General features: G+C 43.2%; 1 protein-coding gene across 2 annotated transcripts in view; it reads left to right on the top strand.

Annotated features, from left to right (window-relative positions):
* Nucleotides 1-3,327: 3,327 nt before the first annotated feature.
* Nucleotides 3,328-27,715, top strand: part of USP10 (ubiquitin specific peptidase 10) — a 46,978-nt gene continuing 22,590 nt past the window's right edge. The window contains exons 1-6 of one of the 2 annotated variants that reach the window (XM_063438770.1): nucleotides 3,328-3,463; nucleotides 14,674-14,742; nucleotides 16,991-17,051; nucleotides 17,228-17,272; nucleotides 17,968-18,990; nucleotides 25,200-25,291. In XM_063438770.1, coding sequence (XP_063294840.1) covers nucleotides 3,443-3,463; nucleotides 14,674-14,742; nucleotides 16,991-17,051; nucleotides 17,228-17,272; nucleotides 17,968-18,990; nucleotides 25,200-25,291 — 1,311 coding nt within the window. In that variant the 5' untranslated portion in view covers nucleotides 3,328-3,442. The remainder of the gene's footprint in view (nucleotides 3,464-14,673; nucleotides 14,743-16,990; nucleotides 17,052-17,227; nucleotides 17,273-17,967; nucleotides 18,991-25,199; nucleotides 25,292-27,715) is intronic. The other variant, XM_063438771.1, reaches the window with a different exon arrangement.

Below are 27,715 nucleotides of genomic sequence, written 5' to 3' on the forward strand. Positions count from 1 at the left end.
ATCTTCCTTAAATATTAACCCCTTAAGGACTGAGCCAAATGTACACGGTTTGATCAAAATAAAACGTAAACAAAACTTGGAATTTGACTATATGTCTGTTCAACCGCAATTCGCCTTTCATTTTATGTGCACCCACACTTATAAATCAATTTATTCAGGAGAAATAGGGCTTTGATTTATCATCAAATATTTAGCTACGAAACATATCTTAATGTGAATAAAATATAAAAAATGGGAGAAAATAAATGTTATTCTTTTTAGTTCTACGTGACATTTTAACTTTGAATGTCATAACACTGTTTGCTTTTACTGCAATAAAATACACATATTTGTATTCAGCGATGTCTCACATGTAAAACAGCACCCCCTATGTACAGATTTTATGGTGTTTTGGAAAGTTACAGGGTCAAATATAGCATGTTACATTTTTCAGTTTTTTCACATTGACATTCGCCAGATTGGTTACGTTGCCTTTGAGAGCGTATGGTAGCCCAGGAATGAGAATTACCCCCATAATGGCATACCATTTACAATAGTAGACAACCCAAGGTATTGCAAATGGGGTATGTCCAGTCTTTTTTTAGTGGCCACTTAGTCCCAAACACTGGCCAAAGTTAGCGTTAATATTTGTTTGTGTGTACATTGTATAAGTTTATATGAATTACAGATTAAATTGGTTCATAGGTGGTATATGGTCCCAGCGAGAGTTGCAAGATTCCACCCTCCTACAAACTCACTCTGTTGGAGATGCTTTAGACATGACGGAACTTTCAAACATATCTGGTGGGATTGTTATGTTCTCGACCCCTTAAAGCAAGCGACATCTACAATAATTAACACCATTCTTAAAAAAACAATGGACCTCTCTCCACAATTATTTTTGATACATATGAATATTCCTACTAAAACTAAAATATTTAATAATTCATATATTAATGGCGGTTAAAATCTGCATCGCCAGATATTGGAAAACCGTAAATATTCCCTCATGGAGAGAGGTGGAATCTCAAATAGGATATCAACATTTAATGGAGAAACAGGTATATAGAAATCTCAATATGACAAATACACACATTAAGATATGGGAGCCCTGGATAACCGAGATATCCATTAACCTGGTCCTTAAAGTTAGAAACCTTTATCAGATGTTTTTTAATGGCTTTGGTGCACTGTATGTATGTTTTATATGTTTAGTTTTATAAGACATGACCAGGGGAACAAGGTATCAACATACTGGCTTATATAAACTATGAATGTATAAAAAAGGTCAGATATTGATATTCCATGGCCAGTCTTACGTCTAATAAAAATAATACAAAATAAAATGAATTTTCATACAGCATCTTACTATATATAACAACATATGATGAATTGGCATCTATTCTATTATTAAGCGATAATGGTATAAATTTATGGGATAGATACCTTTCTGATGTAAAAAAAAATAAAAAATATTTGTTTGTGTGTGAAAAATGCAAAAAACGAATTTGAACGCCAATTTTGGCCAGTGTTTATGTTTTGTACAAACCAAAATGGAACACCAGAAAAAATGGCAGACAATAAGCACTAAGGAATATTTTAGCGCAAATAATGGCGTAACCTGGAAAAATACCGGATAATAAAACAGATAAAATGCTCAACACTTTATACACATAACTCATACTGTCTACACACCCCTACACTGACACACTCACACACACTATCTGCCATATACTGACACACTGACTATCTGCCATACACTCACTCACACACACAATCTGCCATACACTGACACTCACTCACACACACACACTATCTGCCATATATACACACACACACACACACACACTATCTGCCATACACTGACACACAGGGTTATTCACTACAGTGAGATGTTTAAATGTAAGGCAAACTGGAAGCAAAGCTGACTTATAGAAAGTTGCCAATTTGACTATTTTGTCATGAAATTTGAAATTCACTATAGCGAATGACCCTGATAGTGTCTCTCTAACATACAGTCTCTTTCTATCTCACACACAGTGTCTCTCTCTCACACTCTCTCTCTCGCACACAGTGTCTCTCTCTCACACTCTCTCTCTCTCACGCACAGTGTCTCTCTCTCACACTCTCTCTCACACTCTCTCTCACACACAGTGTCTCTCTCTCTCTCACACAGTGTCTCTCTCTCACACACAGTGTCTCTCTCTCACACACAGTGTCTCTCTCTCACACACAGTGTCTCTCTCTCACACTCAGTGTCTCTCTCACACACACAGTGTCTCTCTCTCACACAGACTGTCTCACACTCACACAGTGTCTCTCTCTCACACAGACTGTCTCACACACAGTGTCTAACACTCTCTCACACACAGTGTCTCTCTCTCACACAGACTGTCTCACACTCTCACACACAGTGTCTCTCTCTCACACAGACTGTCTCACACACAGTGTCTCTCTCTCACACAGACTGTCTCACACTCTCTCACACACAGTGTCTCTCTCACTCAGACTGTCTCACACTCTCTCACACAGTGTCTCTCTCACTCAGACTGTCTCACACTCTCACACACAGTGTCTCTCTCACACACAGACTGTCTCACACACAGTGTCTCTCTCACACAGACTGTCTCACACTCTCACACACAGTGTCTCTCTCTCACACAGACTGTCTCACACACAGTGTCTCTCTCACACAGACTGTCTCACACTCTCTCACACACAGTGTCTCCCTCACTCAGACTGTCTCACACTCTCACACACAGTGTCTCTCTCTCACACAGACTGTCTCACACACAGTGTCTCTCTCACACAGACTGTCTCACACTCTCTCACACACAGTGTCTCTCTCACTCAGACTGTCTCACACTCTCTCACACACAGTGTCTCTCTCACTCAGACTGTCTCACACTCTCACACACAGTGTCTCTCTCTCACACAGACTGTCTCACACACAGTGTCTCTCTCACACAGACTGTCTCACACTCTCACACACACAGTGTCTCTCTCTCTCACACAGACTGTCTCACACACAGTGTCTCTCTCACACAGACTGTCTCACACTCTCTCACACACAGTGTCTCTCTCACTCAGACTGTCTCACACTCTCTCTCACACTCAGTGTCTCTCTCTCACACAGACTGTCTCACACACAGTGTCTAACACTCTCTCACACAGACTGTCTCTCTCCCTCCCTCTCACACCCACTGACCGCGCGCTCCCTCCCGCCCTCTCTCCCCACTCCCCTCTGTCACGTGCCCGGCCCCGCCCCCTCCCCGCTGCGGCCCCGCCCCCTCCCCGCTGCGGCCCCGCCCCCGCTGTGAGTGCGCCTGCGCAGTGTGCTCGGCCTGGGCGCTGTGAGTGTGTGTGGCTGCGCGCGCGAGACACAGCGAGAGAAGATGGCGGCGGCGGGGGAAGCGGCATGAGCGGCCTCACTCATTGAAAGCAGCAGCAGCAGCGCTCCGCCATGGCCTCCCCGAGCGCTCAGGTAATCAGAGAGCGGAGCCCGAGCCGGGCAGGGGATCACCCCGGGGCCGGCACACGGAGAGCGGGGGGGAGGGCCAGCACGGCCCGCGAGGCGGCGACTAGGCCCCGGCCTCATATCTGCAGCCTCATCGGGGGAGCCGGGGGAAGGGGGGGACATCGGGGACACGGGCCTGGGGGAGGAGGGGGGACTGCCAGCACCCCCACACGGGCACGGGGCGAGGCTCGCATGGTACCAGCGAGGAGGGCCCCGGGGAGAAAGTCACCCCACCGGGGAGGGGGGCCGGGGACACTGAGCCGAGTGGGGGGCCAGGGAGAAAGTGGTCTGAGTGGGGGGCTTAAAGGGGCGGGGGGGGGGGAAAGAATGGCCTGAATGAGAAATCCCTAACAGCATGAGAATGCTGCATACATCAGGGCAGCACTTTTCATGTCACCAGCATCAAGACATGTGCCAGGAAACATGGGGATCTGGCAGCCTGGGCTTCCCTGGCTGAATGTAAGAGTCATGGGGCGATTTGCTTATCATTAAACTCGGGCAACTTACCCCCTCAGGGCAAACCGAGGGGTCTTTATCCAGATACAATGGGAGGAAGGGGGTGACATACATTGTGTGTCTTACACTGTTTGCAATAGTTCTACAGTTTAGGTTAATCTTTGCAAGTCCAATGGTGGACTATTTTCATTGATTCTCAGCAAGTGGTTTGCTGGCTCAGTACCATTTGAAAAGTATAGGCCTATTCACTAAAGGTTGAATTGTCTGGAATTCAAAGTAGAAGGGACTCTCTGGGCACCATAACCATTTAATCTCATTGAAATAGTTATGGTGCACACATCCAGGTCTCCACATTAAGCCGCGCAGTAACTGCTGCTATGAGTTGTGTGGATAATTTATAGTTCAACTCCATGTTCGCCCTGTCTACGATAGGGGGGCAAAATTGTGGGCACTGCGGACCCCTGTTCATTGCCAAATTAATTCAGATCAGTTTGACACTAAATAGTGGGGTGGCACCAGGGAACACTAGGCATCATCTCCACTTCGAGGAGATTAAGTGGTTATGGTGCCTAAAGTGTCTCTTAAATTTAAACTTTTAGGCCAAAGTGAAAACACAGCCAACTTGAATAACTTTTCCATTCTGACTATTTTAGTATTTGACACCCACTTTGACTTTTCAACGTTTCACTTTTTAGTGAATAACTCTGCCAGTTTTCGAAAGCAGGGTCACATGTTGATGGGTGAGCATACTTGTCTATGTAGTCACATCTTGGGAAACGTCCCTACTTGTAGAGCGCAGAAGTTTTACCTGTCACTGGCATAAAATCCTATACAAGGCCTCCTTGATGGGCAGCACCCTATAGTCAAGGCAAGCAGGGTTTTGCCACTGAAAACTATGTGCACTCTGCATTGTTCTCCATTCATTCCGAATTTGGTGTGTGATTCTGCTTATAGAGGATGTTTTAAAAGGCGCTGTGCGTGATAATGTGTAGATTTCAGTGAGCAATGTGCTGGGCCTCACATCTGTTTCCTTCCAGTTTTACACACACGTGTTTTCTACCCGTCCATGTGGATAGGTGACAAAAGGCAAAGTAAATAATGGGTGTGTTATAGTTGAGTATTCGTAAAGAGACATTTGCAGGTCACGGGTGGAACGTGGTATAGATCCCTCTAGCAGTGCATGGATCCCAGCTTTTGTAGACTGGAATTGTAATTTAGGGTGGGTTTGGGAGCCTTTTATCTTGTAAATGAATGCCAATTACTTGTGGCTTGCTGTGCTAGTTAATCTTTAGTGTGCAGTACACAATGCTGAATGAAACTGCCTGTGGATGGATTCTTTAACTGTTCCTGGATTGAAAGCATTGATCTATCTGTATACTATCCTTTTTGAAATTTAGTTTAGTGTTTTTAGGGCTAGTAATTTAGAATTCTGTAACTCAGTATGATCGATAAGACTACATTTATAGGTTGCAATAATTGTTACACGTAGTCTTTTATATCGGGAAGTAATTATTCTGGTTACAGTTTGTTTGAAACTTGTAACCAGTGTATTTTTGTTGTAGGATAATGGTGGCTGCTGAAATGGACTGTGTGACATTTAGGGGTCCATGCAATGAAAAAATTGCAACAAATTTAGTTTTTGATCAACAGAATATCAACATATAGGCATTTATATGAAACTGAAAGTCATGCTTCACGGTCTCTTACTAGTCGTTATATTTAAAGATTAAACTCCATGACAAACTCTGTGTTCCACATGTGCCCTGAGCCATCCAATAAATGTATTTGTAGTGTAAGATTGGGAATTACTCAAAAATATGCCAGCGATCAATATAAATAGGAAATGTAGCTGTGACAAGTTTACATCTGATTGCAAGCCTTTGGAATTTAATTGTCACAAGACATTCCTTTGCGTGTTGTGAGCAGATTACATTTGGTTAGTGTGTAACAAGTGCCCTAAGTTTAGTTTTGCTGACTACATTTTCCTAGAATTACTGTTGCTTTGGGTTTGATTTGCAAGGAGCCCCAAAAAACATCATCCTGCACTAACAGTATTATATGCTGTTTCCATAACAAGGCTAGCAGGCGCAGCATAACAATTAAAGGGTTACTATTAAAAAAAAGTGTTTCAGTAACACTTGCTGTGCTGGTCTATAACAAAAAACTATTAAACCTAAAACTTGCCAACATTCCAGCACAAAGGCCAAGTTCTCCCCTCAGCCTGATCTTCATACGCTGATGTCAGTCCCCCTGCTGGAGATGGAGGATGGGCTAAGCCTGTCACCAGCATGCTGTGCACGCGGACATCCGGCATCGACTATGCACAGAATTAACAGTGACCAGGCTAATGACACCCCAATTATGCCTCTGGCAGCAAAGGGGTTCATTTCTGTAAGTGCAGTGCTTTATAGCGAAATACTACACATACAGAACTGGTCGTGGTGCGTGTTGTAACCCTTTAAAATTCATGGTTGGCAGATACTTGGTTAATATGTTATTAAAGTTAAAGGGACACTATAGTCACCTAAATTACTTACTTACTAAAAGCAGTTTTAGTGTATAGATCATTCCCCTGCAATTTCACTGCTCCATTCACTGTCATTTAGGAGTTAAATCACTTTGTTTCTGTTTATGCAGCCCTAGCCACACCTCCCCTGGCTATGATTGACAGAACCTGCATGAAAAAAAAAAACTGCTTTCACTTTCAAACAGATATAATTTACCTTAAATAATTGTATCTCAATCTCTAAATTGAACTTTAATCACATACAGGAGGCTCTTGCAGGGTCTAGCAAGCTATTAACCTAGCAGGGGATAAGAAAATATTAATTAAACAGAACTTGCAATAAAGAACGCCTAAATAGGGCTCACTTTACAGGAAGTGTTTATGGAAGGCTGTGCAAGTCACATGCAGGGAGGTGTGACTAGGGTTCATAAACAAAGGGATTTAACTCCTAAATGGCAGAGAATTGAGCAGTGAGGCTGCAGGGGCATGTTCTATACACCAAAACGGCTTCATTACGCTAAAGTTGTTCAGGTAACTATAGTGTCCCTTTAAGTTGTCTTGTGTATCTGCTCTATAGACAGTTAACCTTTTACTGTTTGACAGTCTATTTTCTGCTTCTGTTACTGTTTAAGTTAAAAATAAAGTTGTATAAATGTATTAACTAATTCTGGAGACTTCTAAAATGTAAAGCTGCATAGCGGAGTTTGAGGCCAGAAAAATCATTTTTTAAGCAGTGCTATTTTAGGCTAAAGTTTGCATTTCTCCCTGTTTAGTTAATAAACCCTGTAATGTAACCAGCTTTCTGGCTGATCTGTGTAAATGGAGTTGAATATTCACCGGTGCTGGTGAGAGATTAATAGATTGCATAATTAAGGTATCGATGCAATTAGTGAATTTTCACCTTTGTATTCTTTGGTTGCACTGATGTGATGAATTGTATGGCTTGCTGATATTACATATAACCCTGGTAACCGAGAGCTGCCAATATATTTATTTAGTAAACAGATTTTTAATGACCCCTCATTAAACATTTGCATTGTTATTGATGCTCAGAAGAAGCAAGTTGTCAAAACCATTTACATTCTCTAAAAATGATTTGGGGCAGTAATGCACGTAAAAAGTATTGTCCCCTCTGGATCTGAACTGGGCAGTTGTGTATGCAAGAGCCTGGGAGAGATGAAACGGTATTTGTTCCCCTCATCACACCAATTCATTATTTGTGGACTATATCTCCCATGCTGCTTTGCTACACATAAGTTGGGAAGTAGAAGTTTGCAAATACTTGAGGTGCCTTAGCTATTGTAACTGGTACAAATCATCAGCCTGCATATTCTCTGTTTGCAGAGTATTCTGTGTCTCATGATGAATGCAACAGATTTGTGCCCAATTCATTTGTTTAGATTTCGTTCCAAGTTATGTATGCAGCATATTGGCTTAATCGTTTGTATGTTTTGTGATGTTTGCAGTTGCAAGTCATAATGATTCAGAGAATTCCTTTAGAGTTGAATCTGATCTGAAAGGAAGCCTGTTTAATATACAAAGCTTTACAAATACTGGGAATTATTCCTATAAAGCAGGGAGTCTTGGCTCTGTGTGCTGACGGGTGTGGAAAGGTGAGAGGTTTTGCAAAATGTATGGCACCCTTACAAGAATTAAGTTAAACTGGGGAAAAAAGTTTAAGGGACACTTTACAGGGATACTCTAAGCCCTTTTCTGAATCCTCATGGTTTAGTTTATAATGCCCTACTGGACATAATTTACTAGACCCCATATAAACTTAAATTCTAGAGTTGAACCTATGCGGAGATGAGCGTTGGGTGAAGCTCCCAGCATGCCCTTCCATGATTTTGTGTGCAATCAGTGGTGCAGATCATGTTTTAATCAAATGTTTCTCATAGAGAAGTGCTTGATTGGACAGGTTTACCGGCTCAGAGCACAAGCACGCGCCCTGAGCCAGGGAGAGGATAAAAAAAGAAGAAAAAAAGACCAGAGAGGCAGGAGCGAGACAACAGATGTACATTTTGCACAGAATTGACACTAGGCAGGCAGGCATAAAATCATTCCTGGAGAGTATACTATGGCTTGCAGTGGTGAATAACTCCTGACTAGTCGCATGGGGCTACAAATTAATGGAACACTGTAGCGTTAGTAATACAAACTAGTATTCCTAATTCTGCCCCTGTTCCTAGTGCTATCATGCATCCAGTGCAATGCTTTTCTATATTGATTTCTATAGACTGTAAGCTCGTTTGAGCAGGGTCCTCTTCAACCTATTGTTCCTGTACATTTTCTTGTGATTGTCCTATTATAGTTAAATCCCTCCTCTCATAATATTGTAAAGCGCTATGGAATCTGTTGGCGCTATATAAATGGCAATAATTATAAGAGGAGCATTGGGGACTTAATGCATTTGGGTGGCAAGCACTGTGTGTGCATTCAAGCTTCCCCATAGGAAAGCATATATAATTTTTTTTATTTTATTACGCTACAGATGTTTTGATGCCTATACTATCAGTTTGAATGTACATGTAATCCAGTGACTAGATGGGCCCCTCACAGCAGTCTGATCTTCCTACTGTGAAGTAATGAAGATTACTTTTGCCCTATCAATCACCTGGAAGCATTGCAGACATATGTTGCATGCAGGCTATCGCTATTATCCCATTCCAGTTCTTCACACATACCTAGGGTTTTCCAGGTGGAGGTCTGGGAGAGCTTCATTGGCTGAGAACATCACTTGCGTGGGCTAAGCCAATGAGCTTAGCCTGCACTGACTGGATAACTCCATGTAGGGAGGCTCTGGACCACGAGGACCCTAGGTAAGTTGTTATGGAGCTTGGAGTATACCTTTAAATACATCACTGCAAGCCTGTTTTCTTAGGACTGTGTTCTAATTTCATTTTCTCCTTCCAGTTCCCATTGTGATTGGGGTGGGTTGTTTTCTACTGTACTGAACATGTATGGATGGAAATAGTTAATATAACCTGTTTTCTGCCTGGGGATAAACTCATTGCTGTTATTGCAGTCTAGAAAGCCTTTGAGAGATCGTTTCACAATTCCATTACAATGCATAACAACCGTTACTAAACCCACCTATAGTTACCATAAGGGGACACCTTTTTTAATAAGAGGTTATTGGACTCTCCCTATGTTTAAAGTTTGATCCTTTGCGGTAATTTTACACGGATGTCTTATCTTTCTTTGACCAGGGAAACTTTTTTTTTTCTCTCTATCCTACAAAGCTGAGATAGGGGCCAGGCCAGCATTTGGTTAGGGTGTGTTTGCCGAGCACAGGGTTGAAAACTGCTGAATAAGAATTAGCATTCACAAGATCAAACTTGACAGTTTTCGTAGATTTCTAATTATTTTACTGATAGTCTGTCGAGCAGAAAATGGCAGCACTTGATAGATAATAAAGTATTCTCTATATGTTGTGCTAGCCATATACCCTGTTCTAATTACATGTGTAACATATATCAATATTTTGTATATTCTTGCAAGTTATGGCTGGCGCAGCTTGTATGTTCCTCCCCCTTCCTTCATGCGCCGCATGCGTTATCGCACAGTACTGAGTGCCATCCTCCATTCTACGGTTTGGTTGTCAGGCAACTCTAGTAATGAAATCCTATATTTTACGTAGTGGGTTTGGTTTAAGGTTTACATAAATTCACAGATGTTCAAAATTCTTCACTGTCTTCAGTGCGACATTAGATTTTCTGGGTTCTCCGCACATGACTCGAAACAACCATCTTCAACTTGCAAGAGGTGATACGTTACATGGACCATCCAAACACCATAGCAGCGTATTGTAGGGATTATGGTTCTTGAAAGACTTTACGTAAAATTTGCATTTGGAAATCTTGCTTTGATTTTGGCTTGTAATGTTGGGTTTCTTCTCTCTCTAGTAAGCCGCCGCCCCCCCCCCCCCCCCCCTTCTAATCTTGAAAAAAAAGTTCAATAAAAATCTATTTACTAATGAATCTGTTAAATGTCTGGTGCTCATACGCCATACTTTCCCCATCAATGCCATTTGGGGAAGCATTGTTTCCCATTCAGCTGTCCAGGTATTGGTACAGTGTGAGCACACTCCGGCTCGGGGAGCTGTGCAGTTAAAGTTCACAGTAATTTATTTCGATTTGAGCATGTCACAACTACAAGGATTTCATAGGTAAGTATGCAGGGACAGTAATGGCAAACTTGAAATGTCCCTTTAATGGGTTAAAACATGATTCAGACATGGTGAGAAATATCTTGGTTGGCTTACAGAGCCCTGGTCTTAGCACAGTAAACCAGGCAATTTGCAGATCAGCTTCAATACATTTGTCAAATTGGCTGATAATGGAGATTTGGTTCCAGTTTTGTTGCTTTGTCCTAATTATGCATTTTGCTTGATGGTTTACCTCACAGTTCACTGTTTAGTGACTCCAGTTTCTATTCCCTCACAGTGGGTGGTGTGCATGGTTATTTGAACTCTTATCAGCCCCTAAAAAACACTTTACATTAGTTTAGAAAGGACATTACACATGTATATCAGGTTTGCCTGAGGGCGGTAATTACCTACTGTGTTCTTTTAAATTGCAAACTGCACCGCCCTATATCCTGTGTGTGACCCAACCACTTATCTGTAGTATCCAAACTCCTCATAAAGAGGCCTTTTAAAAACCCTGTGTTTTCAAGGTTTAAATTGCTAACTGTATCTGATTTTAATCTAGAACAAAACCTAACCGGTCTAATTCTCCAGCCCTGCACTTCATGAAGGCAGTATAGTGACTTCATGAAGGCTAAATTAAAATGTAAAATGCTGCACATGTGTCACTTTGATTTAAAGCCCCCTTGATGGCCAGTGGAGCAGTTGTTCTATTCGACACCCCTCTATAGATTTTTTTTTTTTTTTTATTCTTTATTTTTGTAGTGCAAGCAAAGAGTACAGGCTGATCTGCAATGCCACAACAGCATGAGCAGGCAATGTTTGTTACAAGACAGTACAGTGTAATGGCATTTGTTAAATCTGCACAATTATTTAGTAGTTGATTTTTTAAACCGCTTAGTTGGCATACGTTATGTGCTAGTCAAGATACGATCATAGCTGTTTGAGTAGTGAACGTTAGTGCTAGGCATATGTGGATACTGTGTCATTCACAATTGCTGTGCTTTGAAACACCTAGTGAGGGTAGTGAGCCCCTAAGTGGATGCTTGCAGGTCTATTCATAACGAGGGAACACTAAACTGTGATTAGGCTTAGACAGTGCTTAAACTAGACTATAGACAACACATGTTGTGCATATATATAACGGTAGTTATACAAACATACTAGTGTACCCTGGCTATACATGGCATACAGGCTAGATCTTGTGAATTCACTGCAATATGCAAATATCACCCGGCCATTCGGAGCCACCCGTGTTGCCTTGGCGGGGAGCCGTCATCGTGGTAATCCTGCGACCTCATATATAGGGGTAGTCCCGCTCCTATCTGATACCTGCTCTGCCCGTTCTTTGCAGCAGTGGGTGAGCGTCCGTTAGGGCAGGCATCAGAGCTCAGTCCGACCATTGGGCTGCTTCTCGATGGTTTCTTAGGGGCTGTAGCTGTGGTGCGGAGTGCTTGTCCCGCTTGGTCCTCTGGGAGCCGGTGTGAGCCTTGATAGGAGGCTTGGTTTCATCTGCTTGTGGTCGTCGTGTCAGGGGTCATGTTGTGGTGGGCTGAGTGGCAGGTGAGCAGGAGGTCTGTCTCTCAGCAGGAGTATCATGCCTGGTGACAGGCTCGGTTCCTCCATGTGGCAGCAGCCGGTCCGTCGTGTTTCCCCTTCCCCCCAGTGCAGCCGCTGTCGTCGCTGGTGTGGGTGGTTGCGTTGGTAGGTAGCAGTGGCCCTGTGTGGCAGGGTCTGGAGGGAGAGGTTGCGTTGTCGGCTGTGAGTGCGGGGAGTGATCTGGACCTCCCTGTGTCTTCCGCGCACATGGAGCCCGCCATTTTGGTCGTGGCTATCGGGCTCCCCTGGCCTTGGCCCGCGGAAGCTGTGGCATGGCCTTGGGATGAGGACCGGGATCTCCCCCACCGGTCCAAGGGGGGGGGGAAGGGGCCGGGTCCGCTCGGGTTCGTGGCCCTGCTTGGGTGCTGTGTTGCAGGACAGTGGGGCAGCGGCCGTCTGCCCCACTCACTGTCGGAGAAGGCCTCGGTTGGGGCAACGAAAGTCTCTCCTCCAGGGGACTGAAGCTCGATAAGCCAGCCTCTCCCTGGTTCCAGCAATCCCTTGCTTCAGCCATTATTGCTGTCGGTCTTCGTTTGGGGTAAAAAACATGTTTTTCCAGTCGTTTTGGGTGGTGTGTTGCAGGAGCTTCACTTGTGTGCGACCGTCCAGCTCGGCGGTCCGGCCCCGCCCCCACCCCTCTATAGATTTACATGTTATGATCTTTGTGTGAGAATATTTTATTAAGTGGTTGATAAAGAGAGATTAATTATTGTTGACTCTTTATTTTCTAGACCTTTAGATCCTTGTACACATGCTTGTTTGCAGAGTGATCTAATGCACCCACATTTACTTCAGTATGAAAATTCTAGTCGACCTAAGCGGGGCCTCCTTTATTTCAATCACCTCAATAGGGGAGGGCACACGGTACTTATTTATTTTCATAGAAAATAGGCAATTGCATACTAATGGTTGCTTGGACAGATTCAAGGGACACTATAGTCACCAGAACAACTACAGCTTAATATAGTTGTTCTGGTGAGTATAATCATTGCCTTCAGGCATTTTTATGTAAACCCTGCCTTTTCAGAGAAAAGGCAGTGTTTACATTGTCCCTAGGGACACCTCCAAGTGGCCACTCCTCAGATGGCCACTGGGGGTACTTCCTGGCTCAGTGCAGCACAGTAGGAAGCAGTGCCGTTCAGCGTCCCCACACTCTGCATGGAGACGCTGAATTTTCCTCATAGAGATGCATTGATTCAATGCATCTCTATGAGGAGGTGCCGATCGGCCAAAATGGCGTTTGGCCCCGCCCCCTTGCTAATTTTATTGGCTTTGGATTAGCTAAAAATCAGCAATTCTGATGTCACAAAGAGGACGGAGAGCTGAAAATATAAGGTGTTTTTAACTTATTCTGAAGGGGGTTAAGGGGGAGGGCAAGCCACCTAAATGGTGGGATTAGCACTATAAGGTCAGGAATACATGTTTGTGTTCCTGAGCCTATAGTGTTCCTTTAAATGTTTAAGAAAAATGTTTTGGACGTAATGCACAAGAAAGAAACATTTCCCCAGTTTGTCCCTGCTGTGTTACTTTGAAATCTCTGTTTATTGCAGTTCCACAGCACAGTGTGGGGAATACAGAAAGGTCTGTTTGTTTTAATAGGATTTACTGGCTCTGGGCCGGTGGATTACAGTCATTTGTCACATTAATGCCATTTCAGCGATTATAGAGGTACGCTTCCAAAGAATCGCACATGCTGCAGCTGCACTTTTTGTGGCTGTTCTGAGTGTGTAACCATCTCAGGATTAAACTGTATTGTACAGGACAGCTTTTGCAGAGAAAACAGCTACTTTTTTGGGAAGGTGAATTAATTTGAGAGCTGTGTCTCTCTTGTGCTGCCCATTATGAGACCATCTGAATTTCGCTTCTTTGGAAGCAAAGTAGCCTTTTCTACTGTAGTCTTTCCTAGCATCCTTGGGATATTTTAATAAATCTTGCTATTGGTTAGAAGACATTGCATGATGTCATCACACAGCACTGATATCCCAGGTTACCCTGTGCTAATGTGGATTGTCCTGCATATTTAGTTCATGGGAATGTTCTGCACATTTAAAAGAACACTCAGACAACATCAGTTGATTCGGACAAACTAAATTTTCAAGCAATAAGCATTCAGTATGTTATTGAATCAAGCCAAAATGTAATCTACACACCTGTCAGTATGAACAATAAGCATCTTATTCATATGATAAGGCTATATCACTTAGTTTATTAGTATTGAAGGATAAAGTACTCAAACTAAGTACTCCAGTAATTCTTACATATTAATCATAGCTGTGATCATAAAGTTTTCCACCCGGGTTCTAGGACTGCATTTTCTATGATCCTCATCCAGTCTTATGGCGACAAAGCCATCACTAAATCATTTCTGGATTAGTGCCAAGACGATCTATGGTTAGGGGGTCTGGGTTTTAACTTTTTAAGTGTTATTATTTCTGGCTAATCGTAATATATCTATTTTTTTTCATACAGTATATCTTTGGGGAGTTCAGCGATGATGAATTCAGGCAGTTTTTTGTGACGACACGCTGCACAGTTGAGGTGAGTTACTCATTATCTATTTAGTAAATGTCTAGGTTGAGAATAAATTAGATCGAGACAACCTTTGATTCCAGGTCCAGATTGTCTTTTTCTTGACAGAACACATTTACTTAATCCCGGTTTGTTATACAGTGGTATTAAAGATACAAAGACCAATTCATTGTTTTTTGACATTTTGTCTGAATTACTCCTGATTATTGGTAAGCACTAATCAAATTATTCTTAACAGTATGTTCTAAGCTAATGCATCAGGCATCATTTGGTTCAGATCCAGTGGTCTAAGGCAGGGGTGTGTAACCTTTGGCACTCCAAATGTTGTGGACTACATATCCCTTAATGCTCTTAAAGCCTTAATGCTGGCAAAGCATCTGTGGAGATGTAGTTAAGATCTAGAGTGCCGATGGTTGCATTCTCCTGGTCTTGGGTATCAACAAATGTTAAGATAGAACGGTTCCCCTTTCTATATGAGCTCATACCTCTCACCATACAGTGTGCTTGCTTTAGTTAACGCCCAGTTTCTGCAACAAATTGCTACACACTATGGTGAAATGCACCTTCATGTAAGACACATTGCTTCTGAAATTGCTATAATTTTATTTAGGTTTTTAAACTGAATTAACTAGGCTTGATAAATGGCACACATGCCTTCTTTTCCATTGGTCTCTGAAATACTGAACAATGGGTCCAAACGGCTCTTTAATACTACGGGATACACATTTTAATGCCCCTTTAAAAAGAAATGTTTTATAAAATGAGCAGTCTGTTTTATATATGGAAAACTCATACTACCCGTCTGTTAAAATGAGTTTTAATTGTCTTGTTAGAACATCAGGAGGGTCTAATTGGGGAAAGCTGTGCCATGTGTTGAAATACCTACATTTATTTTGTGTAGTTCTATCAACTCCAATTGTTTTATAAGTTTTTGTTTTTTTTCCTTCCAAGATTACTTTGTTGAACACCACTCCTAAAACCTTATGGGAAGGCATTAACGCGGTTACATATTTACTTAACATTAATAATTTCAAATAAAGCTATAGCAGCCCATCCCCATGCCCTTTTATACACCATGTGACTGGGAAATGGGAAAAACTGAATAAACAAAACCGCGATCACATGGCAAGTTCAGTTTGTAAGCAGTGAATCCTGGGTATCCATGTATAACCACAATAAAACAAGTGAAAAGACAGCGCCATCAATAAAATTATAAAAAATGTAAACTAGGAGCAGCACCTAACAGTGTATTCGCTCCAAAACACTCCTAAAACCACAAAAAACAAATAGGTGCACACCTATTGTTTTGTTTTGTATCCATGTATAATGAATGCACTAAAATATCTACTGTGTGTTGAGCAGGACCCTCTGTAGAGGAGCCAGGAACAATGCATGAGGCATAAAATTATATTCAAAATGCTGGCTAATCATCTTTGCGGCACGTCAAATGACATTACATGCTCCTCCCATATAGTCCAGCATTAGTCTGGATATTTATCAGTTAACATGTTTAAAGTGATCACAAGTACATTAACTTCAGCCAAAGTCACATACTGTGTCGGCTGATGGTGTCATACAGCATACCTAGAAAACACCTGTGAAAGTACTTTGAGAACTGTAGTAATATTCCCTGTTGTGTAAACGGCTTCAACGAGAAAATGGGAGCCGCAGCTTTGAAACATGCCCTTTTTACATAATTCCTTCCATGACCTTTATTTTGTCTTGGAAACAGCTTATCTAAAAGAATAAAACTGACCACACAATAAGATACTACAATGTATTTGCATTATTTCAGCAACTACAAATGTCCATTAGTTAGTTTGTAGTGTGTTAGTGGAGTTATGAATAGTGTCCGGATCAGATTGATGACCTAGGAGATTGCATTAACTTTAGAAGGGCCACAGAATTGCTTATTCTATACATTACTCAGCACTTTTCCTACACAGCCCCATTCTTGATAAATCGTTGGGTGGTCTCACACCACACGATTTCCATAGACACACATTTTCTATCCTCCCACCATACTGTATGATTAAATTGGGATTTCCCCTTGTGCTATAAGCAGTAAGGCAGCAAATAGACTAATTCAGAGGGAGAGTAAGGTAAAAACCTCAACTAACATTGTTTGGAAAACTTACAATAATAAAATATATAATTCTGTGTAAACAGTCATCGTTATTGGGTTTTCTGTGTAATCTCTGCCCACCTTTCGAGCATACCATTCTCTATAACCATTGTTTCTGTTCTCTCAATGTAGCTACCCCCATTCAATGAAGCTGTTCTGTGTGGGACTCAGTCTTCAAGTGATCTGCAAGATGGTGAGTGTGTGGTCACTTCTGTATGCTGTGCTCAACTATTTCTCAACATTTCTTTCTTCTCTAATGTGGTGGACTCCATGCTGACAATCTGAATGGACTAGAAATACTTTTTTTTTTTTTTATTATTTAAGTGAACCATCTGATTTATTTTCATTTATTTTTTTCTTTCTGGAAAGATTTATTACAAGCCAGGAGCAGTCTTTTTTCATCATGGCATATTGGTAAGAAATTTAGATTGTTACAGCTAGTTAGTTTAACAGACAGACATTTCTTGGTTTATTTGGGATGTGACCAGGCTACGACAGGCTATTTCTTGCTTCCCACGTGTTGAGTGGGATGTATGTTTTTCATTCAAAAACACACATCTTTATTAGTTTGAGAGAAGTTTTAAACAGTGTAGCTGCATACATCCAGGCACTAGGCATGCTTTCATATTTACCATACTGCTCATGTGCTGTACATGCTCGAAGACTCGGCTAGTAAGATATAAGCACTTTGACATTGTAAAGCCACCATGGTTGACCTCTTGATATTTGGTTTAATTAATCAGGGTTTGGTGGTAAGATTGCTTGTAACGTGAAAGTTTTATTATAAAATATTTTTAGAGTATAGTGAGCCTTGCTCTTGTTTTTCGCTTAAGTCATGTGACTAAAATATAACTTGTATTACTCAACCTCTATTGGCCCCTGGATGATGAAAGTTTAAATTGACTCTGCCTGTAAAACCTGTGAGGTTTGCAAAGGTTGATGCATTAGCCAGCTGTGTTATCTCAGATACCATGTCTGCATTGATTTTCTAAACATGATGAAAATTAGTATAATTGCTTATTTGATTTTTCATCACTCTCAGTTTTTACAGTTTTATATTGATGGCAGCATTTTTATCTATTAAGGGTAACTTTTTTTTTCTTTTGCAGGTGAAGAATACCAGAGGATTGAATTTGGAGTGGACGAAGTGATTGATACGGATGGATCCCTCCTTAACAATACCGATTACAGTATTTCAAGCACCCTGAACCCTCAGGCTCCAGAATTCATTCTTGGCTGCTCACCTAACCAGAAATCGCCTAATGACATTCTTCTTGAAAACAACTACGATCCCAGCGATGGTCAGTTGAGTGAGTCTGCCCTTCCGGACGGCAGTGGCAATGCAGACAGTGATGGCACATCAGGCATTGGACAGCGCGAGCGTAAAAAGAAGAAAAAAAGGCCACCTGGTTACTACAATTACTTAGAAGGTGTTGAGGATGGTGGCACTGCTGTAGAGACCCTTGTAAATGGGCATGCTGGCTCAGCAGGACTCAACTGTATAAGCACAGATGACCCTGAGCTCACGGAAGATATACCAAATTCTTCAGCCTCTCCTAGGACTTGTAACAGCCCGGATAACTCTGTGGACTTTAACAATGAAGCTTTGTCTGATGATGCTTCAATACCTAATGCACTAGACAATGCCAGGACTGCTGGTCAGCCTGAGGAATGCAGTGTTACTTCTTTGGAACAATCTTGTATCCTCTCTGACGATGAGAGGGAGACCTCTGTAAGGACAGCTGTTGTCCAGCCTTTTGCTGGTAGTGATACTACTGAAAACCTTGGAGTTTCCAATGGACAAACACTTGAAGCCCCAGAGGAAGGCCTGACCTCCAATGGGGTGGAATTACACTCTGAGGTCAGTGCCCCCTCTGAGCCAGCCAAGCAGGAGGATACTTCGGCTCCTCTGGCTGTGACCCAGGTTTCAGGATCAGCCTCTGTTAACCCACCAGCTAAGTCCTGGGCTAGTCTTTTTCACAATTCCAAGCCCTCATCCACCACACGGGTGGCTTATGTTGAGACTAAATATGCCCCTCCTGCCACGTCTCCCCAGGCCCCAGAGAAACAAGTTGAAGTTAAGGAGGGCCCTGTTCCAGTATCAGAGGATCCAGTAGCCATAAAGATTGCAGGTATATCTAACTTAGCCTAGAATATTACTAGTCCCCATTACCCTTAAATGCCATTGGTCTCTCCAGAAGGAGACATCATGCAGTCTGTCTGGTTACATTTTAAAGTGTACCTAATGTGTAAACAGGGGTAAAACAAATGTGCTTTTAATCTCTTACGATCTTTTTCTTTTCAGAGAGTCTATATTTGGTAATGTCAACATGTCACATTATTAGTGTGAATCTTTGTAAAACTAATATACATTTTAAGCTGTTCTATTGTCCACAGCAATGAGAATATTCACTAAACAAAGGTTCTGTGCAGAATTGGTAGAGGAAGAAAATAGCCAAAAAAATCCCTAAAATGTTCCTAACCCTTGTTAGCTCTGTACAATTCCTGCTTCATCAAGTAAATCCTTTCGAAAGCCCAGTACGTAGTTGTATAGCTGGAAAACAATCTTTCAGAAGTGTCACCTTACCTTTAGAGGGTAGAAGTAATAAGGTTCTACATTGGCTCAATTTAAAAGGAGTGTAGATAAGTAGTTTGCATAGCTGTACAACATCTCTCCAGTAGAGGGAGAGCCAGTTATCAAATTACTTGTTTGTGCAGTGAGCTTCTTATATGAACCAAAGAGACTTTAAACTTAAGGAACACTATAGGGTCAGGAACACAAACATGTATTCCTGACCCTATAGTGTTAAAACCACCATTTGCCCCCCCCCCTGCCCTCCCTCCTACAGCTGACATCAGAAGTGATTCTGTGAGCCAATCACAATGCTTTTCCATAGAATTGGCTGAGACTGTCAAGGAGGCAGATCAGGGTCAGAACCAGCACAAGTCAAACACAGCCCTGGCCAATCAACATCTCCTTATAGAGATGAATTGATTGAATCAATGCATCTCTGAGGAAAGTTCAGTTTCTGCATGCTGAGGGTGGAGACACTGAATGTCAGTCACACTTTACAGCACTACCCCAGGAAGCACGTCTAGCAGCCATCTGAGGAGTGGCCTGTGGAGGTATCCCTTGGCTGCAGTGTAAACACTGCATTTTTTCTGCAAAAAGCCTGAAGGGAATGATTCTACTCACCAGAACAAGTACAATAAGCTGTCCTGGTGACTATAGTGTCCCTTTAACTTTCTTATTTTTCTTCTGAAACTTAAAGGAACAATATAGTCACCCAGACTACTTCATCCCAATGTCCTTTTAAACCTGCAATGTATAACAATATAACATTTCTTTTTTTCATTTCAATGACCCAGTATTGCGGTTCAGCAGCATTGATCAAGTAAAATGTGATCATGTGACACGTAAGCCCCATAAAATGTTTTCCTATGGGGATGTTTTGTGTGCTTGGCAGCTTTTCAGAGATTTTCTTTGGGGAGCACTGGATTGGACTATCTCCGCCCATGCCTCCTCTGTGACGTTGCAGGAGGCAGAGAGGTAGCCATGGTGCTTTAAAGTAACACCTTTATTTTTCTTTTAAATTGTATAGCGAACTGGGGCAACGGACCAGAATCAGAGTAGGGACTGAAACCCTATAGCATGAGGAATACAGATTTGTTTTTCATTAAGTTGTTTTTATCCATGGAGAATTTGGCTATGTGAAATGTGGATGACACTTTATAACATGACACTTGGTGTTAATGAGTACTCATTATGGTCAGAACAGTTTTGACGTATATCATATACCCAGCATCAAACTTGCATACCACCAGACTAAATGGGTGAAAGTGATGCAAGGTAGAGAATTGCATATAGTTAAATAGCTGCTTTTTCTGTCTTCTGGACTGATTGCTCTGTACTAGTGTTCTGCCCAATTTCTAGCAGACTTGTTTGAAAGAATACACCGTATTTGAGCAAGGGGCAGTCAAGGTCACCAAATCAGTGCGAACCCTTTCAGCACTTGCAAATTGAAACCGGTTCCCTGTGACAGGAGTTTCTGTCAATTCGGCATTGTCAAAAATCCTGAGTTTGGAGGGGAACCTGCAGCCTAAGCAGCTACTCCAGGACTAGTGTCAGGAATACATGTTTGGATGCTGACACTATGGTGTTCCTTTATAGGAACACTAGTGTCAGGAATAGAAACGTATATTCCTGGCACTAGTCCTGGAGTGTAAAAATCTATTCTAGGTGACCGCCCCAATTTTCTCCCTTTAAAGAGTTAAAACTCATCTTTATTTCAGCGCCGTGTGGGTCTGCTGCGTCTGGCACATCTTCCTTGGCTGAGAGCATCAAAATTGATGGTCTCAACAGATTCACTGCTTTCCTATAGGAACTGACCGGGAAGCTATTAAATTAATGCATCTGTGAGGAGCATTCAGGGTCTCCATTGGGTCAAAAGGGAATAAACTATTTGTTTATTCTGAAAACACAATGTCTCAATTTACCAATACTGCAGAGTTATTCAGCTTTTATAATGTGTGATCGAAACCATCGGTGTTAGTGACTTTATGGTGCATTTAGAAGTCGCAAGTGGGAAATGGCGTTGGGATTTGTAACGTGACTGAATTTTAAATACGTCAAATGACTGATATATTTACTTATGATCAAAATAGTTATTTTGTGTCTTGTGACCTTATAATGATTGGTGTTCTTGATTTTGTAGAATTCAGTCAGTAATGGACTGATGATGATGATGGTAGATGCAGTTTGTTTTGTTGATATCATACTTCAGCATTTCCAGGTGGATAAAAGCTGTCACAAAGGCTACAATGTGTTTATATTGGTAATCATTGTAGTGTCATTAAAGTGAACCGGTCACATCCAAAGTAGTAAGTACATAATGTATCATAAAGATGAATGGTCTATTCATCAGCTTTGAAAGCTATTCTAGCATTGCTTACCTACTGCCCCTGGCTCCAGCAGCGTCATCCCTGCAAGGTCTGTGGGTGTTACACCATGGTAAAACCCAAGCACCAGAACTCACATTTTCTCTGTGCTCATATCCTCTGTTTGTTTTAATGCATTAAATTAAAATCTATAAAATTGCCAGCATTTCTTCTATCAAAATATAGAAAGTTACAGGGTTATTCAAAGCACCATCACAACCTCAGTGGTTTGCTGCGGTCATGGTGCCTGGAAGGCTGCATGTGCAGTATTTCAGTATGAGCGTTTAATCCCTCTGCTGCCGGGAATAATTCTGGGCTGGCTGTCAGGTTTGTGCACATATTCATACTTATTGTGCCATTGATTGGCTGAGCGTGGTCAGTTAAAACTCTCAGCCAATGAGTGACTGGCAAGATCGACTTCTGCAGAAGTTGGAAAAATGTCAACAGAACAGCGAGACCAGGAGCCTGTTGGGATCAGTTAAGAGGGCAAACCATTGCTATTACTAGGGAACCAGGGCATTATAACCATTACAGTGAGTCACCCTTTAATTCTCCTTAATTTAAGCCCAAATTGTGCTGGGCGTGACAGGTACACTTTAACAACGCACCAAAGGCCTCAGGCACTCAACTATTCCTGAATTCACAAAGGCCCTGCTGAGCCGAAATCTTGTGAATTGAAATGCACTAATTCATTAAACTGACCTATACTACGCAGTAGTGGATATATGATACATTTAGGAAAGGTAGTGATTCTGACTATATTGTGTGATGGTTAGGCAAATGTCTTTAATGAATGTAATTTTAAAAAGACATACTGAAAACCTGATTACTGTTGAGATCAGTGGTGACTTGTAGTTGTAGTGATTTTTATTCTCCCTGCAATCTGTGGTTACATACAGCATGTACCAAGTACCAGTGGAGCTGAACTGTAGCTGCCTAATCCGGTAGTGGATAATCCCATTACATAGATTGGCCCCCTAGTGGCCCTGTATGGAAGAGACAGTAGATTGAAGGATGATCAGATGCTTGGACAGCAATTCTGGGTGGCATAGGGTAGGTACATTTGCAAGTGATTTCCAGCCTGGTGACATTTAGACAAATTGTGTGTGGCGTTTGAAACAAGGTGCAAGTTTTACTTTCTCTAACCATAGGAGAGTAATGAGGATGCTGTTTGTCTTAAAGGAAAGCTGTTTGCACTATGTATCTTCATTGTTGGTCCAGTCTGCTAGCTAGATCATGCTCTAGTTCAGGGATAGGCAACCTTTGGCACTCCAGATGTTGTGGACTACATCCCCCATAATGCTCTTACTTCTATAATGCTGGCAAAGGAGGTGTAGTCCAAAACATCTGGAGTGCCGAAAGTTGCCTATGCCTGCTCTAGTTTGATGGGGGAGTTCATAGATTGTGTGCTATATCCTCCAGCAGAGGAAGAGATAATGCACTCTGTGAAATGTGGAGTTTTCTCTTGTTGAAATGTGTCCATTTATTAGCTGTTTTTGATAATGTCCATTAGGTGGCAATCCTCACACAGCATGAATTTACAGTGTAGGTTTTGGGAAAATTACGCATATTCTTCTTACCTGTTCGTCTAATTTTACATTTTACTGCAATATACAGTCAGGGCTTAAAATGTCCACTCATCACTAGCCAATGGCTAGAAAAATTAGCCCTGGCAAGTTGAAAGTCACCCCTTGTGACGTCGATCTTCCTAGAAGGGGTGAGTAATTTTAGGCCTGGCTAGTAGTGTGGGCTTGCTCTGATTACATTCATTAAATTGATGTTTGAATATTAATAAGCCACTATTTGATTTGTGTTGCCTGTGTTCTAGCTAGGTTATATTATAGATGGTTTGACTGACTGCACATGATAAAATTGTTTTTTTGGAATTGTTAAATTGCGGTTCTGAGATTCTACATAATAGGGTAATGTTAAGCTAACAAGAAATCGTTTTTGTCGTCTTCAGAGCATACTGGTGTGCCCAATGCTGCTACAATGTCTTTATTGCACAGTTATTACACTGCATTTTTGTTCCGTCCATAGCTGGATCTAGATTAGTCCAGTAAGACTGGCACTTGTTGCATGCTTTCTAATTGAACTGCCATACTGTAACTAAACTAGTTTACGGTAATCTAAAACGTTTCGATTTCACAAATTCTGTATATTATTATACAACAGTTTAAACCAAATAAAAGACAGCTCGTATATAAATTGTTTTATATTTTATGTCCAATATCTGCCTTTCACCCTTAAGGATGGAGGCAGTTGTAAAAGGTACAAAAGCAACAATTGAGCTAATGTTTATTCAAGGTAACCCTTCATATTAATAAGCTCACCCACAATTATAATTTGTATTCAGGAGAAATAGGGCTTTCATTTCACATAAAATATTTGTATATGAAACCTAATGTAAACATTAATAATATCCCCAAAAAAGTGAGAGAAAGTAAATCTCCCTCCTTCTCCCCCACCCACAAGTTCTGCATGGCTTTTAGTGGAATAAACAAAATCTGCATATTTATGTTAAGCGATGGCTCAGTACCAGTGCATCTGTAGGAACATCAATGCACTCCACCCCTTAAAATAATTGATTTTGGTCCTTGGACTCTCATTCCAACACCTATGCTTTAATACTCCATTGTGCAAATTGTAGACTCTTTACATTTGAAATCATAAACTTCTAGACTTTTCTTCCCAATCTACTTCATTATATAACTTCTATGCTATAGTTTGCTTTTATTGTTTTATAACCCAAATACACTGCTGTATAAATTCTGTACTTTCTATACTTTCTGCATCCTGTCCTATAGGTTCCATATTTAATTTTGTAACTTTTAGGTGAGTGGTGTTCAGTCTACAGCCTGTGGACTGCATTTCCCATATCTCTGCTGCCTGAGGATTATGAGAACCGTAGCAGCTGGACAGCCAAGGGTGTACCCCTCTGTCATAGACTGTTCTATCCTCTCTCTACTCAATAGTTTATATACTGTGTTCTGTGACTGCTTGATATGTGTAAACGTTTAACTTCTTGTTAAGCTATAAATTCTGTATGCTGAAATCGTTTTGTAACTTTGCTGTGTGATAAATGACTGTACCATGGTATCTCATGTTAGTAAGTGCCTTAGTGCCCTCCCAGGGTAAGTAGTCAAACTATTTGTGAACGGTTTGACAGCTGGAAGTTTTAACGAGCTACGCCCTTCCATGTGCTCAGTTATGGTGCTCAGCGTATTTGTGTTAAACAAAAAATGTACAGTTTAGATTTTGTTTTATTGGAATCTTTTCAGTATTTTTACCTCTGTTTAAAATCCTTGGAGCTGTGGAGTGTATTTGTGTGTGTTACTCGTGGTATGAAATCATTCTTTAAAGTGTTATTCTTTTTTAACATTTTCTCATTGTAATGTTACAGAAATGCTGGAAGGAGTGAAACTTGTTCATAAACCAGTATCATTGCAGCCACGAGGATTAATCAACAAGGGAAACTGGTGCTATATTAATGCTGTATCCTTTACTACTGGGCAACGCGTGTGTTCTGTGTATGTTGGATTTGTATTCTTATACAATGAATTGGTGTTACTTTAACCCCTTAAGGACCAAACTTCTGGAATAAAAGGGAATCATAACATGTCATGTGTCCTTAAGGGGTTAAACATGCCTATATAATTTTATACACATACATACAATCTGTGTACAGAGCTAACTATGCTCATGGGGCAGCAGAAAAGAAAATGGCAGCGGGAAAGGTCACTTGGGTTAAAAATCAATGCAGAAACCCCCACAGGTAACTGTTCTGCTTTAGTTACAAGTGTAACCATCAAAGTAGCCGTCTCTTTCATGGACACACACATTTTCTAAATGCTATGAGAAGTTAGTTATGGAGCATCAAATGGTACATTAGAGATGATCAAAAACAAACAATACAGAGTTTTTCTAAAACACTAAATGATCAATTTCTAGCGTCACTTTTCCATGAGCACGCTGGGTACACCATCTGAGAGTTCATTAGTTACAGATTTAAAAGCTGTGATGTAGTTCCTATGGGACAAGGGGGAGGGGGGGAGGGAGGGAAAGGGAGAGAGGGGGGGGAGGGGGAGAGAGAGAACACTATGGGGCGGGGCACACTATGGGACGCGGGGGGGGGGCAGACGCACACTGGGACGGGGGGGGGACAGACGCACACTATGGGACGGGGGGGGACAGACGCACACTATGGGACGGGGGGGGACAGACGCACACTATGGGACGGGGGGGGACAGACGCACACTATGGGACGGGGGGGACAGACGCACACTATGGGACGGGGGGACGACAGACGCACACTATGGGACGGGGGGACGACAGACGCACACTATGGGACGGGGGGACGACAGACGCACACTATGGGACGGGGGGGGACAGACGCACACTATGGGACGGGGGGGACAGACGCACACTATGGGACGGGGGGGACAGACGCACACTATGGGACGGGGGGGGACAGACGCACACTATGGGACGGGGGGGGACAGACGCACACTATGGGACGGGGGGGGACAGACGCACACTATGGGACGGGGGGGGACAGACGCACACTATGGGACGGGGGGGGGGACAGACGCACACTATGGGAGGGGGGGGACAGACGCACACTATGGGACGGGGGGGGGACAGACGCACACTATGGGACGGGGGGGGGACAGACGCACACTATGGGACGGGGGGGGGACAGACGCACACTATGGGACGGGGGGGACAGACGCACACTATGGGACGGGGGGGGGGGACAGACGCACACTATGGGACGGGGGGGGGGGACAGACGCACACTATGGGACGGGGGGGGGACAGACGCACACTATGGGACGGGGGGGGGACAGACGCACACTATGGGACGGGGGGGGACAGACGCACACTATGGGACGGGGGGGACAGACGCACACTATGGGACGGGGGGGGACAGACGCACACTATGGGACGGGGGGGGACAGACGCACACTATGGGACGGGGGGGGGGACAGACGCACACTATGGGACGGGGGGGGGGACAGACGCACACTATGGGACGGGGGGGGGACAGACGCACACTATGGGACGGGGGTGGACAGACGCACACTATGGGACGGGGGGGGACAGACGCACACTATGGGACGGGGGGGGACAGACGCACACTATGGGACGGGGGGGACAGACGCACACTATGGGACGGGGGGGGGACAGACGCACACTATGGGACGGGGGGGGGACAGACGCACACTATGGGACGGGGGGGGACAGACGCACACTATGGGACGGGGGGGGGACAGACGCACACTATGGGACGGGGGAGACAGACGCACACTATGGGACGGGGGGGGACAGACGCACACTATGGGACGGGGGGGACAGACGCACACTATGGGACGGGGGGGGACAGACGCACACTATGGGACGGGGGGGACAGACGCACACTATGGGACGGGGGGGGACAGACGCACACTATGGGACGGGGGGACAGACGCACACTATGGGACGGGGGGGACAGACGCACACTATGGGACGGGGGGGGGGACAGACGCACACTATGGGACGGGGGGGGGGACAGACGCACACTATGGGACGGGGGGGGGGACAGACGCACACTATGGGACGGGGGGGGGACAGACGCACACTATGGGACGGGGGGGGGGCAGACGCACACTATGGGACGGGGGGGACAGACGCACACTATGGGACGGGGGGGACAGACGCACACTATGGGACGGGGGGGACAGACGCACACTATGGGACGGGGGGGACAGACGCACACTATGGGACGGGGGGGACAGACGCACACTATGGGACGGGGGGACAGACGCACACTATGGGACGGGGGGGACAGACGCACACTATGGGACGGGGGGGGGGGGACAGACGCACACTATGGGACGGGGTGGGGGACAGACGCACACTATGGGACGGGGGGGGACAG

Source organism: Pelobates fuscus, chromosome 12 (assembly GCF_036172605.1).
Source record: "Pelobates fuscus isolate aPelFus1 chromosome 12, aPelFus1.pri, whole genome shotgun sequence".
NCBI lineage: Eukaryota > Metazoa > Chordata > Amphibia > Anura > Pelobatidae > Pelobates > Pelobates fuscus.